Source organism: Euwallacea similis, chromosome 2 (genome assembly GCF_039881205.1).
Source record: "Euwallacea similis isolate ESF13 chromosome 2, ESF131.1, whole genome shotgun sequence".
Taxonomy (NCBI): domain Eukaryota; kingdom Metazoa; phylum Arthropoda; class Insecta; order Coleoptera; family Curculionidae; genus Euwallacea; species Euwallacea similis.
In genome coordinates this window covers 3,103,032-3,128,265 of record NC_089610.1, presented here as the reverse complement: position 1 = coordinate 3,128,265, position 25,234 = coordinate 3,103,032, and the positions used below count along the sequence as shown (strand labels likewise).

At 35.2% G+C, this 25,234-nt stretch overlaps 3 protein-coding genes across 7 annotated transcripts in view; 1 reads left to right on the top strand and 2 right to left on the bottom strand.

Annotated features, from left to right (window-relative positions):
* The first annotated feature begins 104 nt into the window (after positions 1-104).
* On the top strand, positions 105-4,138 carry LOC136419380 (tyrosine-protein kinase receptor torso-like). The gene is made up of 14 exons (XM_066405664.1): positions 105-209; positions 261-318; positions 373-521; positions 574-790; positions 837-919; positions 968-1,130; positions 1,186-1,370; positions 2,539-2,790; positions 2,842-3,031; positions 3,083-3,284; positions 3,345-3,474; positions 3,527-3,671; positions 3,728-3,935; positions 3,988-4,138. Exons 1-14 carry the CDS (start codon positions 105-107, stop codon positions 4,136-4,138), a joined length of 2,238 nt encoding a protein of 745 aa, XP_066261761.1.
* LOC136419238 (protein obstructor-E-like) lies at positions 4,126-7,130 on the bottom strand. Its single transcript, XM_066405445.1, has 5 exons — positions 6,996-7,130; positions 6,005-6,131; positions 4,748-4,884; positions 4,501-4,695; positions 4,126-4,447 (listed from the first exon to the last, which is right to left on the bottom strand). Exons 1-5 carry the CDS (start codon positions 7,045-7,047, stop codon positions 4,155-4,157), a joined length of 804 nt encoding a protein of 267 aa, XP_066261542.1. The 5' UTR covers positions 7,048-7,130; the 3' UTR covers positions 4,126-4,154.
* Positions 7,131-9,121: 1,991 nt separating this feature from the next.
* LOC136419181 (beta-1,4-glucuronyltransferase 1-like) overlaps positions 9,122-25,234 on the bottom strand; it is a 33,352-nt gene continuing 17,239 nt past the window's right edge. For 2 of the 5 annotated variants that reach the window (XM_066405375.1, XM_066405378.1), the window contains exons 2-7: positions 21,501-21,678; positions 19,743-19,945; positions 19,228-19,694; positions 13,868-14,219; positions 11,440-11,663; positions 9,122-10,230 (exon numbers count right to left, since the gene is read on the bottom strand). In XM_066405375.1, coding sequence (XP_066261472.1) covers positions 10,033-10,230; positions 11,440-11,663; positions 13,868-14,219; positions 19,228-19,694; positions 19,743-19,917 — 1,416 coding nt within the window. In that variant the 5' untranslated portion in view covers positions 19,918-19,945; positions 21,501-21,678 and the 3' untranslated portion in view covers positions 9,122-10,032. Of the gene's footprint in view, positions 10,231-11,439; positions 11,664-13,867; positions 14,220-19,227; positions 19,695-19,742; positions 19,946-21,490; positions 21,679-23,886; positions 24,124-25,234 lie in introns of those variants that run through there. The other 3 variants (XM_066405376.1, XM_066405374.1, XM_066405373.1) reach the window with 3 other exon arrangements.

Here is a 25,234-nt window from a genome sequence, read left to right as displayed (position 1 = left end):
ATCGAGGAATATCCAATGGCATCAACTTATGGGTAAACAACAGTTAATGACCCCAGAAGTCTGGAAATTTACTATTATTCTACGTTTTACAGTCCTTCGTCACTATGTCGATCAAAAGTCTGATGATTATAATAGTGAGTTTATGTCTCGGAGAAAATCGAGTGATTTGCATTAAAGGAATGTGCCTAGACTGCTTATTGAAAATCCCAGTGAGTTTTAATTCACTTCAGTTGCACAAACCTCTAACTGTGTCTTTGTAGGACGAATCTGGTGACCCAGCTTCATGTGATAATTCATTAAATTGCGAGAGAACCACTGGTGAGTTTAGATGAATAATGTGTGAAAATGGGATTCAAAGGGGTGCTTTGACAGATTTTGAGAAGATTAGGCACGGGCTGCAAAGCCCCCAATTGCTTTGTAGGGATGAAACTTCTCTATTTTTTTCCTGGAATTACACTCATGGAGCAAAATACCTTCTTGCATATTCCCTGCGAAGCTCTCTAAAGTATCACTTCGCCTCTGTAAGACACAGAACTGAGGTTGTTTCAAAGAGACTAGGCGCAGCTATTTTAGACTAGGCGCAGCTACATGGCTTTAACCAACTTAAGCTCTGGCAGAGAGTATGAAATTTACCTCATAAGTTTTAATCCCGATGGGGCTAGAAGCCCTCAAGTTGCGGCTAAAACTTGGAGAAGTACTGAGAAGAAAACTGCAGTTTTCAGTTTAAATTACTCTTTGAGCGTTTCGGATGGTTCTTATGGCGGGAGAGTGGTGTGGAAACCTGGAAGAGGTAATTTCAGGATTTGTGGTGTTTAGTTCATGCAGGATTTTTATAGATTTGTCTTGCTATTATGAGGTTCTCTGGTATGAAAAGCAAGAGCCCGGGGACTATCTCCAGAGGAGGATTAATCTCAAGAAGGTCCGTGGATAACTGTGAGTAACATGTTTTAAATGTATTTTTTTATAGCAAATCAGAACTGAATTTAACTTGACTCATCTTGAGTTTGGGAGAAAGTACCACTTTGCAATAACCTCAATTAACAGTAAAGGGGATTTGGAGAGCCCCAAGAAGTGGTTGAAGATCGCTGTGCCTGGCTGTCTGGAAACTTTCAGGAATTTGTCTATATGTCGTTAGTTTAGCATTGAGGAAATTGAATAAATTTCCAATTATTTCGCCGATTTTAGCTCCAAGCAAACCTAAAAATTTAACCGCAAAATTTTTGCTACTAGCTACAAGTTCTCGTAAAGAAACCAGCTTAAAGCTGCAATGGAAATTACCACCCTTAAAGCCTGATTTCTACAGCCTGAGTCTAATAACCTCTGACCGAGATGGCAACTATAGCAACCCTATTAATTATAACATATCAGGGGTGAATTGGTGTTACCCGCTCATTCCACTGTGCTAGAATCAGAGACTTTTTTTTCTATCAAGCTGGACATCTTGGGGAAAACTTAATTCGAATACGCTGAATTCTAACCTGAACTAACCATTTTTCTAGTTCTTATTTTCGATATATTTGAAATCCAAATTTTTGATTCCAAATATTCAAGAAAACGACTTTCTGCAATTCGCCAAATGAAATTAAAATTTAGATGACCTTAAATAATAATAATAACCTTAACAAAAAAATTATGTTACAGTATCTATTGAAAGTGACCTCCTTCAACCCTTACACATACATATGTTTGCTCCATTTTTCATTGATGTCCGTTCTCTTTCGAATACCCTCGCAGTACTTCTAACGGTTTCAAATGTATCTAATATTCGATTTCGTAACTCATCAACGATATTTACTAGTGTTGTATACGCTAAAGATTTTAGTTGCCATCATAGGAAAAAACTACGCTATTTAAGTAAGGGGACTTAGGAGGCTACAATTTAAATATGAGATACGCAGACACAAATTACATTTTCAAATGGAAACTGTCAGAATTAATAAAAACAAAACATTGGCCAAATAAACACAAAGCCTACCACATTTTTTTCACATTTATTTTAAATATTTTAATTTCATCCGGCGAATTGCAGAAAATAGTTTTTATTGTTTTCTTAATAACCGATACAGATACGAAAAAAGTACAAGAAGCCAAAAAGTTTCTAAACAAAATAAAAAAGTCATTATGTATTTTAGATTTTACCAGTGGTGTACCGCGAAAAAGTTTCGGAAGGGAAGAGTGCGCATGATCCCTGAAAAAATATCTCCCTGTAGATTATCAAAAACATTTGCTATTCCCAATGATGTAAGTCCTATAGCGTAAACTATATTTCAAATTTTAGTTAAATATCTCAAAAACTGCGGGAGCTATAAAGAAAAAACTGAAAAATGTTTCAAATTTGAACTCCCCGTAGGTAAGTAACGTTTGCAGATCTATGTTTATATGAACTTTTAGCCATAACATAAGACAAAGAATTGCCCTCTATGGTTAGCACCATTGGACACAGTGTACTTGAATTAGATTTTCCCCCAAGTGTCCCGTTTGACGGACTTTCCAATTAGCACAGTGTTATTGTTGTCAAATTACATCGAAGTGTTTTAGGATAAAATTTCCATGCTAATCAACAATGTAAAAACGACTAGTTCTTTCATGGTAAAACTCACTGCTTTTTCCAAAGCTGGAGCAAGTCTTCCTGGATACCTCCACTACCTTCCTATGGATGAACACGTGGAACACAAAACTGTTTTCTGGATATGGGCGATAGTAGGGGCTTCAACTTGTTTATCTCTTTTAGTTTCATGGTGGTTTTTCCGCAAGAAGTTGTCGTTTTTGTTGAATTGGTTCGTTAGGGAGGTAAGTACTTAAGACCAAAATTATCCAAAGGAAAACTAAAGAATGTGTCAGAAAGTCGAAAATACAATAGTCAAGTACTCAGCAACAGATCAGGAAGACTCTGAAGCGAAATGGGAGCTTAGCGAATCAAAGCTGATCATCGACAAAATAATAGGATTCGGTGCTTTTGGAATAGTCCAGAAGGGATATTATTATCTAAAGCCTGACAAGAAGTTCTTGATAGCAATAAAGACCCTTAAAGGTGCTCAGAACTATACCATTAAAAACCTTTATTATCTGAAGGTCCTTACAGCCAACCCAACCCCTGAGCAAATCAAACAATTCTACGACGAAATCGAAATAATGAAGTCAGTTCCTTATCACGCACATATAGTGCGCTTGATAGGGGTAGTGACCAAAAATCGCCTGAGCAACCCTTTGATGCTGGTAGAACATTGCGCCAAGGGTGATTTACAGTCCTTTTTAAGGCAAGTCGCATTCGTCCTACAAGAAAGGTATGGTAAGTTCCACCTTGCATCAATTTCTCTGAGAAGACCTTCACTTACTTGTAACAGTCCTGTACAAACTTCAGATGAGAGTATAAAGTTCTTCAACAACAAATCCTACGATTTAGATGGTAGAGAAAAATTTGTCTTAGAGCCTCAAGACTTGCTCTCATTTGCCAGGCAGATTGTTTTAGGGATGGTAAGGTTCAAAGTTCTTAGAGCTTTCATAGAGCTTGATTTTGACATTTTAGGAGTTTTTGAGCAACCTCAAAGTAATTCACAGAGATTTAGCAGCTAGAAATGTTTTAATCACAGAAAACAATATCCTCAAAATATCGGATTTTGGTCTCAGCAGAGATATCTACACTGATAACGTCTATAGAAAAATCACTGGAGGTACTCACATAATCACAAAAAAAAATTTAGCTTTAAACAGGTAATGGGGATTTTAGGAAAGTTGCCCTTCAGATGGATGGCCCTTGAGTCGTTAACACATCAGATCTATACCACTGAAAGCGACGTTTGGTCCTTCGGAATAGTCCTGTGGGAGATTGTAACCCTTGGGGGCAACCCTTATCCTACGGTCAACACTGAAGAACTGGTGAATTGGCTCAAGGGTGGCTATCGCATGGAGAGGCCCTCAAATTGCAATGAGGACTTGTACATTATATCCCCCTTGCCACCCTCCAAATGCAAAAGTTAGTTGTTTCAGATATCAAATAATGCACAGCTGCTGGCAAACCTCTCCAAGTTTGAGACCGACCTTCAAGGAGCTTCGAGAAACTTTCGACAGGCTTTTAGAATCCAAAATGCAGTATATAAGTCTGGAGGAGGCAACTCGCTACGAAAATTTCAGATCATAAGCATTTATTTATAAAATTAGAAAGCACTGTTAAATTTATTATAAGCATTTTGATTCGAGGACTTTGCCAGTTTGCTCAGGCGTTCGTTTTCATAAGGCGAAAGCCCGCACCCGGTGACATTCTCAGCATCATCACAAGAACTAGTGATATCATTAAAAGCCTTCCCTTCTCCACAATTGTACAATCTTGGTTTGGTATCGATGCAAATGAAGTATCTCTGACAATCATTGGGAGATCTGAAGTATCTGTACTCTTCAGCTCCAAAGCCGAACTGTCTGGCGTCAGGAGGACAGGTGAATCCCAAATACGCTAAAATTTGTACTTAATTTTATAATCGGAAAAAGCCGTTTCTGACCAATCACCTTCAGCATCGCAATCAGACACCTGATCAGGCCAATCACACCTGTAAGTGTCGCCATTCCAAGCAAGTCCCTCCGGACAATCAAAGATAAATCCTCGACCATCCACGCAGTTTTTGAACTGTCCGCAATTCCGATCGTCTCCAACTTTGTAGTAGCCAAATTGATGGGGGCATTCGTCTGTTGCCTGAGCGGGCTCTAATGGGAACCTATTAGAATATTGTTTGAGGAAGAAGGAAAAATTGCTTACGTGTTGCTTCTCTTCCAGTGCAATCTACATCTATGGGGTACTGGCAAGGGAAAACTTGATGTCCAGCTTCAGCATTGAAGAGCAGCCCATCGGGGCATAGTTTCTCCTCGGGGACTCCATTCCGGCACTGAATATATCTGCAAATATTAATGAAATTGTATATTCTCATATAAAGTCATCTAGAACGAACGTAGGTTTTTATTCAGATTTTTGGAAAATTGTGGAATTCTGTCAACGCTGCTCTTCTAGCCCTGACAATGATACGACACTTCCGTCTTTGTCGCTCTTATGTACCCATCGACTATGTCGGTCATGACACTTTAGACAAATGAACGATGCAAGGTTGTCAAGGTTGATTCGGATTTATTGAGAATAATGTTGAATTATACCTCCACTAATTGACCTTAAATATGAAAATTTACTCTCAAAGCGGATTTTTTAAAATTTAAAATTCGCTGACTTCATATAAGGTCAATTCGGGCTTGTTTAGATTAGTAGGAAATTCTTTGTTTTTTTTTCTTGAAAAATCTGGATTTCTGACTGGGCGTTCCAAGAATATTGTTAACATTGAAAATGTCAAGCATTTATTTTACTTTCGAAAATATTTGCAATACACCAATGATTTCTGGATAAAGTTTAGTTTTTCCTAAAAATAATCTCTGTATGTTAGTGACTTTTCAGGCAGCAGGGAATAGTTCTATATTATATGTGTATGCAATTAATTGTCTGACAAATGCTCTAATTCATCAAATGAATCAGTGATGTGCCAACTGTCCTAAAATTATTACTACCTACATGAAATTAATGAAAAATTAAACAAAAACGAAATTTTCAAACTAATAAAACATAAAATATCTGCAGTACGCCAATGGTTTCTTTAACAGAGAATTACCATAAATATGATTAAATTGTTGTAAAATAATGAAATAATAACAGCGACGTAGAGAGTGCTCAATGGAATTTAATAAAATTAAATTTTACCACTAATTACACACAAGCGAATATTTGAAAATTTCTTAAAATTGAAATATCTACAGTACGATAATAAACTTTTTGCGGAATATAGTTCTATACGTGTTTAATTTTCAGAAAAATATTCAATTTAATTAAGTGAATACCAGTGACATATAAGTAGTCCTAGAACCAATTAAACTAATTTCACTTTAGAAAAATTATTGAACTTTTAAGCCAGTGGGAGTGCCTTATAGGCCCTAAAAATTTCCAAAATATATAGATCCGCCAATTTCCGATATTTACCCATCACATGTGTCTGTTGGAAACGTCCCATTGGGCAAAGGGCAACTTCCAGAAGCCTGATATTGTTGTGATTTGTATCCTTGATTGTTGTAGTAATTGTTGCTTTGTCCATTATACTGTGAGTACACTAAAACCAACATAAACCACTGTCAAGTTCGATAGTGTTGATATGCACCTAAGTCATTTTGTTTTTGGGACACTGTGCTAAAAATATAAATTAGGCATTTCCTTTCTTAAATTGTATTAAATGTGATAATTCGCCAATTAGAAGGACTAACAAGGGACTTACGTGATGCAATGGCTGTCTTCTAATTTCTGGGCCAAAATTCCAGGATTTTAACATTGGGTTATGAAGTGAAAGCGAAGAAGATTAAAACATAAAACCAAAACGAATAAACATGTGTTGCTCAATTATTCCGTTAAGTAACCAAATTTGCTAATATCTTGAATTTATCTAATGCTTGGGAAGGTGCCCATCAATAGCTTAAATTGCAATGCGAGTGCCAAGGCTTAATGAAGCTTGTTCTTCTAATTAATAACATAATTAGCATTGTTCATTTCCGTATATTGTCCAGAAATCGCTGGTTGAATTATTTATCGGGCTGGTTAAATCCCATTTTAGTGTATGTCACGTTCGTTTGAAACAAAAGTTCTTCTGCATGCCATGTTATGAAACGTTAAATACCATTGGTAAATAATTATATGGTAAAGTTACTGTCAATCTTAACATTTCTATAAATAAGGTAAAATGGTATTACATGATTTTATGGGCAATTAGTGGATGGTTTAGCAGGTATAAAATACGAATGGATGCGGATAAATGGAGGAGATGCATAATGAAAGGTCGAGAAACAGTTAAATATATAAAAAAAACATGCTTTTTTTGATATTTCTGAGAAAAATACATATATTTTGCTTTATGTACTGGAACAAAATTTCAAAATTGAAGCATTGCGGCACATAAAATTTTAAATCAAAACTCAAAATTTACCTCCAATTATCAAAGTGGTCCCAACCACCAGAAGCCTCCTGAAAAAATCCATCGCTAATCACTACTTTTTCTTGTCACTAGATAATAAAAGATCACCCACTGTTCCGTCTGGACCTCAGTACCAAAGTGAAGTAGCATCTTTCGCGCCTACCGCCAGCACCATCCATTAAGTACCATCAAGGTCGCTCTCGTGGTTCTGTTCATTGTGTTGCATAATAACGTCTCGTGCAGATACTTAACTCTAGTTAAATTCACCTTTGTTGAACGTCCACATAAATATATATGGGGGATTAGATGGGTACCCATTATTTGATTTGTGGTGTCATATGAAGATGCATGTTAATGTATAACAACAAAGGTCTGGAAGGATACCCTTGGGACATCACCATAATGAAAATTATAAAGATGATCAGTCAATTGCTTAGAGAAATTAAAGAATTCTGAAGTCGAGTTGAGTTTAAATACTATGTGTCGCTATTGTTAAAAAGCAGAGCTTCATGAGATTCATATAGGATGCCCCAAAACCATTAATACAAATGAGTGTGTGCTAGAGGGTCAAAAACATTTAGTTAAATATGCCTTATAAGAAAGTTACTGGTTTACATTTTGCAGGATGTTTAAGATTTTTCGACATTGGGAATTGGGAATTATTCTCAGAGTTTTCCAAGACTCCAAGACTTCGATTGAGGCGCCCAGGATGAATGTAAGATCCATATCACGCTGTTAAACTAAAAAACACACACCTCAAAATTTTCAAGTTTTCTTGAAAATTTCCAAAATGGATACCTATTTTTTGTCAGTCTTCAAACTTTAAACACCAATATTTAGGGAATCACTGAAGCAACTGCTTTAACAAGATAATTCAAATTAATCATCTCGATGCACTCTATAAGCCCATAGAAATGTAATTGTAACATCTCTTTTGGTTTCTGAAATATGGGCTTACGTTAGTATCTATTTTTGCCATTTTGAAAGTGTTGTAAAATAAAAACTCTAAAAAATGCTTTCCCAAGGCTGTAGAGTCGTAGAATCGCGATTTACTTATTTAAGATCATTATAGCATTTCTTTCAATTCGAATGTCTAGTTCCGAATTAACCAAGCAAGTACTCGGATTTTAAAATAGTTAAGATGTTGACATGTTAGGCATGAGAGTAACAACTTGGTACTTATCCAAAAATCGTATATATCGCGTGGCCCATTTTGGGCCTACATGTATGGGTATCTTAAAACTGTAAGAGATAGAAAAATAATTGAACGAGAAAAGTTGCAGGAAATTTAATGGCCAATTGATACCGTTTTGAAGACGATTTTAATTCGAAAGATACATTTCGTCTTTGATACCTTTATAACTCCCATTTACGAAACATTTGTTTCGGTAGACGCTAATTCCAAATTTCTATACATACTATTAATGTAATTATCTAGGATTTTTTGCCGAAATTGAAGTTTTTAAGACCCTTATGGTCCTTCAATACATGTCTACAGAAACAATAGATCGAAAATTACATGTTAAAAACGTTTCTAAGGGAGTAATTCGAAAAAATTTTCTTCAACAATCAGTTGTTTTAAAATCATTAGCAGATGGATTGATTTTTTTAGATGTCATCGTAGTACATAAGAAAAATGCGAAACCCCACCCCTTAGCAAGGAATTTCCCTTACATACTTCCCCCAGAAAGATTTAAAATACCACTTTTCCTGCATCTCCATAATTTAAAAGCTAATCTCCAAAATATTAAAACCTACAGTCTTCCATAAAGCACTGATAAATAGAACCCGAAAATATATTTTTTTAGCTGTTACATATTTGAAAAAAAAAATTAAAATTTAAAGGAATTTTTAAAAAACATCGGAAAAATGTAAAGATACATCAAACATAGTTCTTAACGGTAGCTTAAAAATGGCATCGTAGCAGCGTTCATTTGTTCAATCATCATAACCAATATATCAAGGAGAAGTAAGAGAGCAACGAAGACAAGACTAGGGAGAATCAGGTCGAAAGTCTTAAAAACCACGTTGTCGACCTTCCTTGAGCTTCTGTGTTATAGGACAGGGTGAGTAAACAAGCTGCAGAGAAGAAATTGCCAGAAGGTGTCTTGTTTTCTTTCTGAACAAAATCAACGATGTTGATCTTCAGTAATATTGTATTTGAATGTAAGTAAACATTCGAGGTCCATAAACGTCGTTTAAATAAATAATCGTTAAAAGTTGAATAGTAACACTTAAAGCTTCAGAAGCCGTAGATACTTTTCTCATAAAAATATACGTTGAGTATAGTAATAATAATAGTAAAAAAGTTTGCTACCAGTCTATTCTATATACAAAAATAGGATTACTATTACAAGAAAAGTACAAAGGACACAGGACTCACTGCAACCCGCCCCAAATCAGCTTAATAATCGTCATCTCATGGCTTCACTTAAATAAAGGATTACATTTGCATAGTAAGAGCTATCTAATTACTAACTTAACAGCAAGTTTTGAGGCGGGGATTAAATAGTTTCAATAAGAATAAACCACCCTTAACGAATCTCTTCCTTAACTATCTTTTTAAGTTGCAAATAGTAATTGTAACAACTATAATACCCTGCTTTGTAATTTCGCTCCTGCCAAAAATAGAGCCTCTTTCATGTACATTTATAGGGCCTAATCTAGAGCTTACTCTATTATTATAATAAATATCACCTATTAGTTAGAATTTATAGTTTTAAAAACGTTATACAGTGAATGCGGAAAGAAAGATGCATTTTGAATGAATTCGTTGCAGATTCAGGTAAAATCTGTAGGTATTTGATGCTGTTTAATCTATACGAATAATCACTAAGCCTATTTAAGTGTTTACACAGCTAAAAGAGAGTAATCACAATTCGTTTTTTTTCATGCTAAATTATCCTTTATTCTCAATAATAGGTTTATGGCTTTAGGCGAGAATCGAGATTTAACACAAATTGCATATAATAATGAAGAGAGTCTTTTTGTTTCCTAAGACTTGTTTTCATCATTAATAACCCCCCAAAGATGCCATCCTTCAGACATCTTAGACTGCACAGCCCTTCCTGACTCCATACAAAACTTTCAATTCCGGAAATATTATTTTCTTGATAAGTTGGTTCGTTTTGCCCGCCAACATGGCCCTTTTTGCATCCTTTTTGTACATCTTGATTCCGGGTTTGTGGACCAGAAAGGCGTTATCCAGGATCAGAAAGTCATAGTTCAGGACGCACAATGCGTAACCCTGAAATGAGAACAAACTTGTCAGCATTTATTTAAATTTCTGATCTTGCACGTTCCAATATTTTATCTATCAATATGTCGATATACGTATTATAAATTTATCATGAGAGTACTAAAAGGCACTTAATGGATGCTAAAATGACTGCCTAATGCAGGAAGCTGATGATGTGTTTACTTGCACGAAAGCGTCATTAAATAGGGCTTTAATATTTCCTCGAACTGTAATTTGCCTTTTTTCACTAGTGGATTGTTCATTACGCCACTTCAATCATGCCACTGTTGTGCCAGTAAATTTATTACAAAGAGGGCAGTTCCGCCACTGGTTTGTCCTAGTTAAAAGTGAAGGTCTATTATAGCTATGTGTAAATTGGTTTTTCCTTTAATTAAGATATACACAGAGGGAGCTCAGTCAATTTTTCCTTTTAGTATCTATAAAGCATTTAAGTTTCTAAGGATAAACATTCCCGGAAGACTGAGCGGTCTCACGTGCTTTTGTTTCAAAGCCCACATTTTATGGAGTTGTGAAACATCAGAACCACATTTATTATTTACCCACATTAACCTTTATAATCTACATTTTTAGTAGAAAAACGTCAAAGGAAAAGCTCCATGAGTTTTCATAGTTCATTATCCTACAAAAATGACTAAAAATAAACCATTTTGAAATTTAATTGACTTTGGAGAAATGTGGTCCACCACTGTATTTGCATTATTACCATGGGACCTTATTAGGGTTCTATTTTGATCCTTAAAAAAATCAATTTAATTGATTGAAATTAGAGGATGTGGCGGCCAACTTTCTTGGTCACGCTATTACGAATCACTAGCTTTTATCTGAAATTATGATTCCACGGTTCTCTGAAATCCAAGAAAAATGTTTATTTTTAACGCTTAAGTTCCGTTGGTGAAACAGCCTGAAAACTGGTTGCTTTATAACTGGGTTGTATTAAGTCTGAACATGTATTAAAAAAAAAGTAAAAAAGAGAAGAACTGTCTCAAATGATAAAAGTACTCCGCTACTGAAATTTATTAAAAATGTAATTTTGAGTTTCTCGTTACGCATTTAAAAATTTAATTTTTGTTAACATAGCTGATAAATTGAGATTTTGATCGTTTGAAAACCAGAGGCATAACAGTAAGGTTACTTGATGAAACTTCTGTGCTGTGGCGCCACTGTTGATTTATAGACTAAAGGCCCACCAACACCTACCTGCGTCATCTTATCACTCTTGCCCTCCCAACTGAGCCTTTCGTCGTAGAGGGGATCGTTGTGGGTTCCAATGAAAATGGGCTCCCAATGTATAAACCTTCCATTTCTTTTTCCAACGTGGAATATGTGAAGGCCTTCGGATTCTGGTGCTAATTGCCATTCTTTAGCTTTCGGTATATTATGGCACCCTGGACATAGTTTCTTGTGGAATGGCAACGCTGTACCTGTAACAAGAAGTTTATGTGGCAACAATGACATAAATTCGAATATCGGATACAGTTTAGGGATTTGTCATTAAGGAAAAGAATATTCAAGAATTAATGCATTAAGTAAGCCTTGCATGCGCTTACTCGCGTTTTACTCAGCTTTGGAATTCAGTTGTTTTTTACATAAACAATCTATAATTTTAGTCTTCAGTTTTACGTGTTAATTGCAGTGTCATGTCGGGAAAGCTATTCAAGTTGATGAATATATATAGTATATATTAGGTGTACAACTTTGCTTCCGCCGTTTTTGAATAGATGTATGTAGCGGTAAGTAATGATCGAAATAAATAACCCCATGTGGGCATGCAGGAGCCTTGGGCACCTGTTAACATAACCTCATAAAAATATTAGTCTATTTGTGTCTTCATCATAAAGTTATTCGCAATTGAAAATGTCAGTGTACGAGCCAAATTCTCGTCATTTGCGGGAGGTTTTACTTTTCTGCTTCAATATGAAGAAATCTGCTGCTGAGGCTCATCGAATGCTCTCAGATACTTATGGGGAAGCCACTATTAGTGAAAGGACATGTCGTGAGTGGTTTCAGCGCTTCAAGAACGGTGATTTTCACGTCGAAGACCAACATAGCGGTGGAAGAAAGAAGGTTTTCCAAGATGCGAACTTGGAAGCATTACTTGACGAAGACTCGTGTCAAAGTCAACAAGAATTGGCACAATCATTGGGAGTGACTCAACAAACAATCTCAAAACGCCTCAAAGACATGGGAATGATTCAGAAGCAAGGATATTGGGTGCCGTACGAGTTGAAACCAAGAGATATTGACAGGCGTCTGTTCGCTTGTGAACAGTTGCTTGCAAGGCAAAGACGGAAGGGATTTCTGCATCGTATTGTGACTGGGGACGAGAAATGGGTTCATTACGATAATCCCAAACGCAAAAAGACTTGGGGATATCCCGGCCATGCTTCCACGTCGACGGCCAAACCGTCTATTCATGGTTCCAAAATCATGCTCTGTATTTGGTGGGATCAACTCGGCGTAATATATTATGAGCTGTTACAACCAACTGAAACAATCACAGGTGCTCTTTATCGAACCCAATTAATGCGTTTGAGCCGAGCATTGAAAAAGAAACGGCTGCAATACAACGAGAGACATGATAAAGTGATTTTGCAGCACGATAATGCTCGACCCCATGTTGCGCAAGTGGTCAAGAAATACTTGGAAACATTGAAATGGGAAGTCCTACCCCACCCGCCATATTCTCCTGACCTAGCTCCTTCTGATTATCACTTGTTTCGATCCATGGCACATGGGCTAGCTGACCAACACTTCCGGTCTTATGAAGAAGTAAGAAATTGGATAGAATCGTGGATCGCTTCAAAAGATGTCCAATTTTTTCAACACGGGATTCGTATGCTGCCCGAAAGATGGGAGAAAGTAGTGGCCAGCGATGGACAATACTTTGGATCCTAAAGGTATAATTAGTTTTTTACAATAAAATCGCGAAATTCGGAAAAAAAACGGCGGAAGCAAAGTTGTACACCTAATATATATAAAGTATTTCGAGTATTCTCTACAGAAACTCCAGAATATTCGTATCTTATTTATGCTAGATATTGCTAATCAAGACTTGAAGTGTCGCAGGCCGTGCGCATTTATGAAACTTCTTTAAGGATCTTAAAAAAATTCCTCCTGCAAATGAAAGACATTGGATAACTGAATAATTGCATCTAAAGGCAATTTATAGTGGAATTGTGGTAAGTTCCGAGCCATATTCATCATTATTTTAGCAAAACTTTATGGTCATATCCATACGCTGAACGCGTATTATATAACTTAGTATATTTAACTATGTACTTACACGTCTTACCTGACTTCAACTTAGTGTCAGTGGGCAAATAGTAAAGAATTTAAAAAAGTGGCGTTACAAATCAGTTATTGGACCGAAACAAAAGTGCAGCCTAGAAATTTGCAAATCACGTAGATTATTGTCTATTTGCGTAGACTATTTTTGAAATACGCAGTGAATATAAAAACAATATTTTATAAAAATTTGTCACTCACACTGAAAAATTCCTTTTATCGAAAATAATTACCACGAAACTATAAACTCATCTCTTAAGTGTTTTTACCGATCTATTAAGCCTCACATAAATGATGTATAGGTTTGAGGGTTTATATGATAAATCGAGTTTGAACTTACCATTGGTTAACAACTCCTTTAACGCTGTTTTGGTTTCTGGCACCTGCGAATTGGCACTGACCTCGAAAATGTGCAGAGGAAACACCTTTGGGTTTTTGCTGAGCAAAGGACCCGTGTTCTTGGCTATCAGATCTAGGAACTTAGAACTAATGTTAGGACTAGGATACAGTTCGATGTCTGAGGGTAAGATGTAATAAGTCTGGGCCATCTCTCTGGCCACATTCCTGCCCACATTTACAGGATAGAGCAGCTTCTTCTGAGCTTTGTACATCTGGTCAGAGGATGCATTGAGGTAGGGCGGGGTTAGTGAGCAATTGTACGGTTCCTCGAACACGTTGCTGTGTTTTGGAACCTGCAAAAATGGTCAGATTCGAACCTGAAATTGCCTTGAAATATACGATGCAAATAGCATTCGAATGTTGTCCCTTTTACCGGTTAATGCATACAGTCGTACGTAACAGTTTCCACTATCGCTTTTGTTTTAGGTCATTTAAAGCATGTCTTAAGAGATATTGGCTTTGTCTTTTAATTGGCAAACGGTTAAGCAAAACGCACTGGCCAAGGTGAAAATTGTTGACCAAACATGCTCGGAATAAATTAAATCAATTGCACATTTCCCATTTTGACTGATGTATGAAAAAATCGAGGTTATCAGTATCTGTAAGGACGCAATTTAGAAAAAAAAATCTCTATGCACACAAAATATGTCTTGGTGCAAGTGAAATCACCAAAACAATTGAATCATTAGGCCTTACAAAAAAAAATGCAAAAAAATACTCTATTCCCTCAAAAGGCACTCAAATTACCACTTTTCTTCGATTACTAACATTTAAACGATAATATCTCAAAAGTGCAATGATAACGGCTACGAACTTTCGGGTCGCACCAATGCATAGGGGAACAAATTAAGCTTCTTTTGACTTATTAAAAACCTATACAAAAAAATACAAACTTTCAAAAAGCGACAAAAACATGTCTCCATCACAAGTAAAATACCAATACCTGTGTTTACCTAAAAAAGGCAACCTTACATCGTTCATTTATTCAAGTGTGATGGTCAATATACGTAAGGATAATACGATAGTGACAAAGACGGAAATATACAAATCTAAAGGCATGAAAGACACATGCCAGGTTTCCTTGAATTCCTACGACTTGTACCAGGTGCATCAAATTTGTATGTTATCGAGAAAACAGTTAAAACTACAAAAAGTAAGTTGTCTCTGAAACTCAAAAATTACTACAAAATAAATATATCTTAAGAAAAGCATCAGGGGACGATGGTCTTTATAAGGTGAAACTGAATTATGAAGTGAAATTATTGAAAAAAGTCAACATTGTTAATTTCTCTGATGTAAATTTCCATTTCACTTGGCATTCTTCAAGGCAAATACTCAGAGTATAATTACAACTATCTCTAATGACACGAAAACTACCTGCCTCTCTAATAAAGCTAATTAATTTTCACGCAAAACAATGGTTTTTAATCTTTGGTTATACGAAAGGCATTTGAAATCATCAGAAGCCATAGGCATAACAATTTGTTATGCAAAAATTGCCGGGATATATAGTGTGTAACATTTAACCTGGAATATCGAAATATCTCGAATACTAGGTATTTTGTAAAAAAACGTTTAGTATCAAATTTTAATCACTCTGAGGGAAAAATGTATTGGTGCTAAAGTTAATTCCCATCCACCATCTGTGTGGGCGGGGTGGGAGTTAACTTTTTAATTTCAAATGGCAACCCTCATTTTTTATAGATTCAGATAATACGGCTAAAAATAAGAAAAATTTGTCCGAAGCATTTTTTCGATTCATGATAGAAAACACTGTAATTAACGAAATTCAATTTCTCTTTCACTTATGATTTACCGAAAGGTAGTTAATAACTTAGTTTTATGAAAATATGTATTATCCGAAACAAACCATGTTCAGGCATTGATTTTTACATCAATTATTCTCTTAAGACCGTTTTGTTATCAAGGAAATTATGATATTTGGAATAACTGAAAATCAGCAGCGACCCATCATCCTCTTCAATATTTCCCCTGGTTCTTTCATTGTTGACAAAGTATTAATAAAAACAATTTTTCGGGCTCCCTCACTGATGTTTTTATATGAATTATGAATCAACCAAAATTCTTGTACGTCTCGGAAAATTTCACCCTTAAAAAACTCAATGAAGATTTTTTCAAATTCGACAGTAAGTCAATAGGCCATTGATAAAATTTCCGAATCGCCATTTCTCTTCTTTTCTCAATTTTGTCTGATATATCCGCCATAATAGTCTGACAAGTGAGCATCGCAATGTTGTCATTTAGTGGCAATTGTAAGATATTTCTTCATAGTGCAATAATATGTCATTCTGAATTATTTGTAATTCAAATGTAAATTTGGAAATAATTGATGGTATGTCAAGTCGCATTGTAGTACGAATATATTTACATTTTTAACCCACTTTCTCAATGTCAACTCAAGGTATGCACCAAATATATATCTTCCTCTTGATTCAACAACTTTTACCAGTAACACCAATCTCGTCCTAATTAAAATAGGCATCCAGTGGATTTGCATTTAAACGCTTCAATAAACCCATCTGCAGTGCCTACGCATTATCGTGGCAGTTTAATTGTTTCGGAACCATGTGTTGATCCGGTTAATTCAATTTCCTATTTGACCTTCGAGGTGGTCAAAAGCCTGCTGGACAATTATTATACTACATTATACGTAAGTAGCCACCATCATACTTATGACTCATGTACTTAAATTGGTTTGTTGAATGTTGATAATAATGATGATTGATAGAAAAAGTCTCCCTTATACAAAATGCTTTTCCATCACAGATTCGAGCAAATCGAATTTAATTTCATCCAATTACCAGTAATTGCACTATTGGGGAGGTCCGAAGTCGTTCGTTCGTGTACCTAAATTTCCTATGGAAAATGTAATTAAAAGGCAAAATTAAGTCGACTATCAAAAAAGCCAATACAAGTCTCAGGTTTATTAACCGTTAACTTGAGAATTGAGTCTACTAAACCTTTTATGGTCCATAACGGTTTTTATCCAGGTCCCCATGGCTAATAACCCTATTCATGCGCAACATCATCCATCATTGACTTAACCACCATATGAAGGAAAAAAAGTTCTACTTCTAGTTTTCATTAACGTTCTTGCAGACATTAACAAATGAAGAGGTAACTCGAATTAAAATTCCAATCCACCCATCGCAAGCTGTGAGAGCAGGAACTGAAGAAATTCTATGAATCTTCACTTGTATTTAAACATATTCTTGTACAGTTAGCTATTTCATCTTTTGCCGATAATTAACACGGTGATGGAAACTACAATGGAAATTAAAATGTCTCCCATAATGTGGGTGTTTCTAAGATAGTACTACAAAATCATATTTTATTGATCAAAAAACTTATTTATACATCATGTATGATGAGAGATGTATATGAGAACTCACGCTAAAAAAGGGGGTGCTATTAGTGTTTCTAATGGAAAGCAAGAGTTATTATTAGGCAACGCCTCGACGGTTAATTAATTATAGTTTTCGTCTTTAAAAATGAGTTCGAATTAGTGTTTTATACTGCGGCATAAAGCATTTCTTTTAATTAGTGTCAGTTATTTGCTATTGAGTTAAAAGTTACAATCATCAACAATCATTTTGTCGTTAATTTGATGTTATTTATCTAAAGATGAGAACTCAGTAGGGTAGGTAAATTGGTAAGTAGGAAGCCCTAATTTGTATCTTCTACGTTTTCTGGAAATATTTCTAATGGAACTGAGTTCCCATACGACAGAATAATGCCAAATTTCATTCCTGAGCATAGCAAATTGACGTACAAGCCGCTGTACGGATTCAAACTTCCATGTTTCCTTTCATCAATCATAAATTTAATTCACAATCATTCAAAAAGTATAAATTATTGTACTTCAACGAAATACATTACTGTTACCTCTAAATGGCAACGTTACGACATTCACCTGTCAAATGATTATAGCTGATATATCTGCCCGTCCTGCGAGTGTAAGAGAGAATACAATTCTAAGACGCTATCAATCGACAAAATCCCTGTTGCCACATTTAGTGATAGTATTTCGCGTAAGGGGTAGATTTTCTCTTACTTCAGATGTGTTCGTAATTGCTATGTTGTTGCGGTGAAGGTATGATGTATATACTGTATATATTGTGTATACTAATATTTGATTTTGGTTGTTTCAAAGGTAATTTTTTTCCGACATATTAGAATTTTAATGGGACGAATTATGCAGAAACATCAGTGGTGGAACACGATTTTTAAAGACAATTTAAAAATTATCTTTAAAAGTTGACAATTAGAAAGAGCTACTTATTCCGTAAAGCATTGCGATACCTCTGATTTTCAGCTGTCTCAAAGTAACGATTAAAACGATTTAATTCAAATAACTAAACTTTTCACAAAACCAAAGGATCAGTAATTAAAAAGTCGTTTTGGAAGAATTGTAAAGCTAAAGCCTACTTTGTGGTGACTAAGTATAATTTTCCGCAATTTAGAAGAATAGATATAACATTCTTCTCTTCATGGATATTGCAGCTTGAGACGTCACTAACTTTCAATAGTATATCAAATATCAAAAGTTGAACTTTAGTCTGAAAATTGGGAATTCATGGAAGAAGATGATTCAACACAAAAACCAATGGGGAAGCATGTTCTTCCAGAATACGTTTTCCGTCATTGCACATCTAGGTTTGCAACTCCATTCAAATTTTATCTATTCAGAATTTTACATCTTACTGGGACTCTATGACTTAATATAAAATCAGATGCAAATTAAAATTATGAACAAAAAAAGTGTTGAGATTGAAATTTCTACAATCTTCAGAAGTACAGGATAAAATTTCATCGTGAAGACCCTAGAGATTTCATTTTGTCAGTTCGTCGCCAGATTTTAGATATTTTTGAACTGGGGAAAAAACCTACGTTCATGAAATTTGTATAGTCCCAATATGGTAGATTCAGTAAATGAATATTTAACTTTTGAGTAGTTCGGCGGCAGTATCGAATTTATGTCATCGCACTTATAACGTTATCATCGTCGTAATGATGTAACTCTTTGAGGACTTCATTAATGTGAAGCAAAATGAACACTATGAATAATACCAATGATTTATAATTGTGGGCAATGTGAAAAACAGCGCTTTTTAATACGTTATTCTAACGTCATTATAGAGGTAATGTTCTCTTTATAATATGTATTTCAAATGTGAAGAGCAAAATATGCTGCTGAGAAATGCAGTCAAAACGATTCTTGTTTGACAAAACATTTTGACCACATTCTAACATAACAATATAAATGTAACTATTACTCACCTCTTTGGGAACATGTTTCGTGCTGAAATAAATATGAAAGGTAACCAACTCGCGCACTAAACCACCGGTACAATCCCTCAGGTGAGCCACTGATTCGACAGTGCTGGCGAAATCGGTCCCAGGAGCATGGAGAGCGATACTAATAGGAGCTCTCCACTTCTCCAATAATGGCACTAAATTGTCCAAGAAAGAATAGTCAGCGTGCGTAGTATACGTAATGGTCTCTTCACACTTAAACGTCCTTTCGGCACGTACGTAATTGTATAACACCCAGTAATCGCCACGTTGCTGGGTCTTTGGCACGATTGGTTTATCCAGACACTGCGTGATTTCCTTCACCTTCTCAAAGACTGTTTTCTCTGGCTTGGGAGAAGGAGTGGAAGGCTGGATGATCTTCTCCTCCTCCACTGGATCTGCTGGAGGCGACTGTTGCTTGGTAGTGTTAGTCGTCACCTGGATTACTGGACCTGAAACACGCTTCAAAGCAATCATAAAATAGAAATTTTAAAGCTTACCATCTTGTACTAATGGGGCCGTTTCGATGTTGTTATCCAGGGATGCCAGACTTCTTCCAGATTGCTGCAATTCCCGAATGACGGGACCGCCGCTGTAGATCACGTGAACTGCCAGGTAGATCACGCAGAGAATGATCAAGATCTTGATAATGAAAGTTTTCCTGTTGTTGTACATTTTGCAGGATTTTTGCAGTCGTGGCTGACTTTCTGAAAGAAACTATTTTAGTTATTTCAAGCAATATTCTATTTCCTATTTGCTGATTAAATATTTGCGAAAAAGATAGGTACATTGGCAAATCCATTGCGGCAATTATAAAAGTTTTAAGATAAATAAATAGGGTAATGGCTGTAATTAGTTAGTTAAACATGTAAATCCTTTTGTTTCATCAGCTCGTTATATGTAATAACTTGTTGATTATCTTGAGGATAAGATGCTAGGTTATCCTTAATTTTTTTCGTGTTTCAGATTTGTACAGGCTAACACTGCAAATGCAATGTTGAAATTAGTTGTTTTTAAGTTAAGTTTTTAAATTTTGACATTTACCCAGAAGTAGATGCTATGAATATGAAGAAATTAATAAAATTACGAATCAGAAAGTATAAATGTAGTTTCCTTTTTAAACTTTGAATGTATATTAAGGATCAATTTCATAGTACATACTTAACATTTTCTATGCTGAGCAAAAAAACACCTACGCCAATGGAATTTGGGATACAATTAAGGTCATGTAAAAACTTTGCTGCAAAAAAAACAGTTTTTTAATAGTGCTCCGGTGGCAGTACGGAATTTTTTTAATCAAGGTTGTCAAGTCCAAAGTATTGTATAAAGTATTGAAAAACTTCTAAAATGAGAAAAGGAACACTTACGGCAATGGAATTTAGGGTGAAGTATAGGTCCTGTGGAATAAATTTTAGAGAACAATATTTAGTATTTTAGCAGTGTTCCACTGTCAATTTTTGTATTGAGGGTTGCCACGCCTTTTGAAATAAAATATTTTTTTAATCTAAGATGAGGAACAAGACACCCACGCAAATGGAATTTATGGCGAAACATAGAAAATATTCCCCTTTTTAACAATATTCCAGTAGCAGTATCATTTTTTATTATTTTGATTGATTAGGGGTTTAGGATAAGAGTTTTAATAAATATAAAGTACTTAAATATTTCTAAAATTGGGAAAATAGTACCTACGTCAGTAGAGTTAATACATAGCCTATGAAGCATCTATAAAAGTATACAAAACAAATCAGCTGTTTAGTGGTCATGGAGTGAATACAAATCTTAGCCAATTCGAAGTTCTAAGTTTAAAGCTTTTTAACTTAAGGAAAATTCCACCTATACCTATGAATTTGGGTAAGGCACGTACAGCATCTACAAGAATATACAGAAAAAATATTCAACTTTTTATTGTATCAAATTTTTAATTTTGAGTTGTTTTTATAATAATATTTAATTAAAATTTAATTAAAAAAATATCTACGGGAATGAAATTGGCTAAAGCATATATTGTATCTACTGAAGTACATGAGAAAAATGTTCAGCTATGTACTGATTTTCCAGTAGCGGAACCAAAATTTTAATTCTGAGTTGTTAAAGACAAAATTTGTTATTTCTACACACAATCACTCCAATACCATGATCTCATAACAACTATAAAGTAACAGCAACATGGCCAACATAAAGTCAAGGGAACTTAGAGGTGAAACTTGGTTTTACCGCACTAGAGAATAACGAAGCGAAGAACAACCGTGAATAACCTCACCTAAAAATTACTCCTTAATCATTTTTCGCCCAATTCAGTGACGAAAGCTCTTCTTTTTACGTCCAGGTGGTCTAACATTTAGATAACGGTGGGTTTTTTGCTGGCCCATTGGTCACAAGTCATGAAAAGCGTTGACGTGCGTTCTGGTCGAGTTCATCTTCTGCGAAAGAGGCCTGAAACAAGAAAGAGAACAGTTCAGCAGACCTTGAAATCTGCTCGGAAATGTGTTTTTGTCCTTATCGTGATTGCAGATTCCACGAAAATTTTAATTACTATAAAAGCAACAGGGAGAGCTCAAAATTGTCTCAAAACTGTCAGCGCCCGAACCACCATATTACACAACGATATTTCCATTTTTTTCTGCGTTATTGATAGATAGATAGGTGCGTGAAAAAAAGTGAATGTCGGCCAACGTTAATAATGTAACAACAGTATCAAAAATTAAGAAGACTGAAAGCTGAGCTTTTAGCAAAAATGCCGGAGTTTTACATAATACATTATTATACGGATTTTGTCTTTGGCCTTAATGGCGAATTTGACCGAGTGGCATAATATTGAAGGCAATTGAAATACTGCAAAACTAGTGGCGTAACTATCCGTTTTGATAGAAGGATACAAAGGATCTAGATGAGAGTATCTAAGCTGTCGCCCCTACTTTCTTTGCCGTGCTATAACATTGATATTAAGGCAAATTTTACACATCCTCAAACAATTTAATTAATTTATTAATTAGAAAAATCTGCGAAAACCCCTGCTGAGTCTAAGTTATATTCGCTTGACTAAAATGCTTTTTTTCAGCGATCTTATTTTTTCTCTTTATCCGACCTTACGTAATTAACGAAAATGGCTACATGATTAGGAAACAATTCACCTTGTTCAGTAGCAAAGCAGTGAAAATGACAAATTTTGACAATCATAATCATTTATGTACATTTAGCAGGCTACAGTTGAACAGGATATATGTAATTATTATAATATATTTTATTACATATCATATTATATACTGCGGTCTTTGCTTCGTCACTATAGCAAAAAAGAAGATTTCGCCCGACTGAAATACTTTTAATTGGAAAAGAAACCCAAAAGGAAATTAAACAAAACATCAGGGAGTTTTGTCGGATTGTAATTAAGGGAAGTTTTGTTGATTAAACATTTACTACAGGACTTCGAGCAAAAGCAAACCCTTCAGGGATTGAAACTCACAAATACACGTATTACGTGTGATTGTATTCACAGACATTATTTATTAATACGGTCCTTGAGCGCATCTTGCACAAGATACATTTATAATATAGACAAATATTTAAGTGCGCAATGAAGTATTACTCACGTATACACCTAATGAAATAAACATATTATAATAATAGGAAAATAAATGACGTTTGCATATACAAATTTCAATAGTCATCGATCGTCTTTCCAACCTCAGCCGATTGTTCATTAGATTAGTTCCTGATGTATGTAATAAATCGCGGCTAAAAAGTGTAATAAAATTAAGAATTAACATTGCAGTTAAACGGTAATTTCAAGAAAAGTCGTAAATGGTAAAACTGCACTGGAAGGGTTAATGAGCACATGTAATGTTTTGCTTTGAGGGTATTTTTATTACCTATTTAACTCCTTATTACGGCCCTTTTAGTTTATAGATGTTTCCAATTTCCTAATAATGTACATATGTGAAATTCTTCTGTTTTAGGGATATTCGGAAATTTGAAACTCTTATTAATCATTTGAGAAACTTTTACTCTAAATAGAAATCTGTTTTGAATTTGAACTTGTATTCAATTCTGATATTTGTAGAATTCAAACGTATATAATTTAAATAGGAGAGAAAACTTCAAACTTTCGAATGATATACGTAAAGTTGATGTGTTTAACGCAAGTGGGAATTTTTCTTGTTGCCCTCCGTAACTAAATTTAATTCAAAAAGTATATTTTGAATCTACTTTATTACGACTCTGCTACTTCTCAAATACGGACAAAAATGACTCGGTTTATAGAGAAATTCGAAGTTTTTTAAAGATGAAATTCGTCTTTTCGATACAGGTTAGGAATTTTGAGAATCTTCTTATTCTCTTAGGGGAATTTAGCTCAGAATAGGAATCTACCTTAAATATGGCCCTGCTATGGCCGTGTTACTCCAGAAAATCAAATAAATCACTTGACTAATCTAAAATATACTTTAGGAACTAGGAGTGTTCCAATGTTCCTTTCAAAACATATTTCACCGACAAACTTAGTGGCCTTTTAGTATACAAACAAACCATTAAAATCGACCCATATTAAGACTCGCATAAAGGCACAATTTACCCAATTTTCGGCTTTACATCAATCAAAAACCAAATTCTTCAGACGTAACTAGAAAATTCCATAATACATACTCACATACCAAGAATCGCTGTCACACGGTAAACCACCGTTATCACCAATACTGGGTAAAAGAAATCTTCACGGAATGCCACTAAATTTCCATTTTCATGCTACAGGGAAAAGCATAAACACACAGGTGTCACTTGGCAACCGAATTTCGCTTGTCCCGATCGTCAGAACCGTCTGCAACGTACTACCACAGACTACCACAGACCAGCACCAGGCTACTAGCGGGGGTCTGGGGCCAGTTATTCTTCGACTTATGGTCGCCTTTCAAATCACGCGAACTCGAAGATTCAACCTCAGACCATTCAAGATGTGCGCAGATGGGCTCCAAAAAGAACCAGCATGAATGCAAAAGCTGGGTCATTACCTAATGATTATTAAGGGATTTATGTATTTCCGCGTGTTCTGATCCACCATTGTGTATCCAACGTGACGCAGTGGTGATGTCACTGTGGTCTGAAGAAGAATCGAAAAACAGGTTGTTTGCGATGTTTTTCTTGATGAAAATGAATAGAGAAATAACCAAAGGTTGATCCAACAACTACTATAGAACTACTCTCAAGCTTCATAGGTTCAATACAAAAATAAATAAACCTATTTTGTTTGCCCTTACAAATTTTGAAAATCACTTTTCCATATGTGTCCTTGTATGCTATGACAGTTACTCCGTCATCATACACCTATCAACAGATTCAAATGTTTAATGTAACCTGAACTAACACAGTCATATGTACAACTCAATGACAACATTTTCTAAAACTCTTTCTTTCTGCCTGTCTTTTGCCTCTCAAATTAAGCCAAAAGACAAACAAAAATTAAATAGTAATTTTATTTATCAAAATTTGAAATTGCAACCACTGTGCTATATTTACTCATTATGCAACGTCACCTACTTTTTGATCAGGAAGCCAGCTTTGTTTACCACAGTTAGATAAAGACAAAAACAATCTTAGTCCTGTCACTCGACGGGAGATATTCCAAGGCTTGCCTGGATACAGTGGATGAGCATAAATAGTCTTCATAAGAGATAGTATTAAATAAGGGGTTATTTTAGTTGAGCGATAGTTTAAGCTAGAATAGTCTTAGCATAAAATACATATTAAATTTTTAATTTGAATTAGAAAATTCCCAGCAATTAATTTAATTTATTGGTATAATTTTTCGTTGATATCTCGTCGACCCCAACCGGTAGATACGTTTAATTCGCGATCAAATAAGCACTAAAACTTATAATAGTTTAAAGATGTTTCTCACATATCTTTATTTGCGGTTTCCTGGGAAAAGTCGTAAACGATCTTTAGATAGCATACTAAGCACTCATACGACGCGCCTAAAAGGTGTAAATTTCTATAC

Excerpts from the sequence above, each read along its gene's own strand:
- LOC136419380 (XM_066405664.1), top strand. The coding sequence starts at position 105 with ATGTCGATCAAAAGTCTGATGATTATAATAGTGAGTTTATGTCTCGGA. Across the intron at positions 210-260 it reads ACTGCTTATTGAAAATCCCA|GACGAATCTGGTGACCCAGC; the intron begins GTGAGTTTTAAT and ends GTGTCTTTGTAG. Across the intron at positions 319-372 it reads AAATTGCGAGAGAACCACTG|ATTTTGAGAAGATTAGGCAC; the intron begins GTGAGTTTAGAT and ends GTGCTTTGACAG.
- LOC136419238 (XM_066405445.1), bottom strand. The coding sequence starts at position 7,047 with ATGGATTTTTTCAGGAGGCTTCTGGTGGTTGGGACCACTTTGATAATT. Across the intron at positions 6,132-6,995 it reads GACCACTTTGATAATTGGAG|TGTACTCACAGTATAATGGA; the intron begins GTAAATTTTGAG and ends TGTTGGTTTTAG. Across the intron at positions 4,448-4,500 it reads GTCTGATTGCGATGCTGAAG|CGTATTTGGGATTCACCTGT; the intron begins GTGATTGGTCAG and ends TACAAATTTTAG.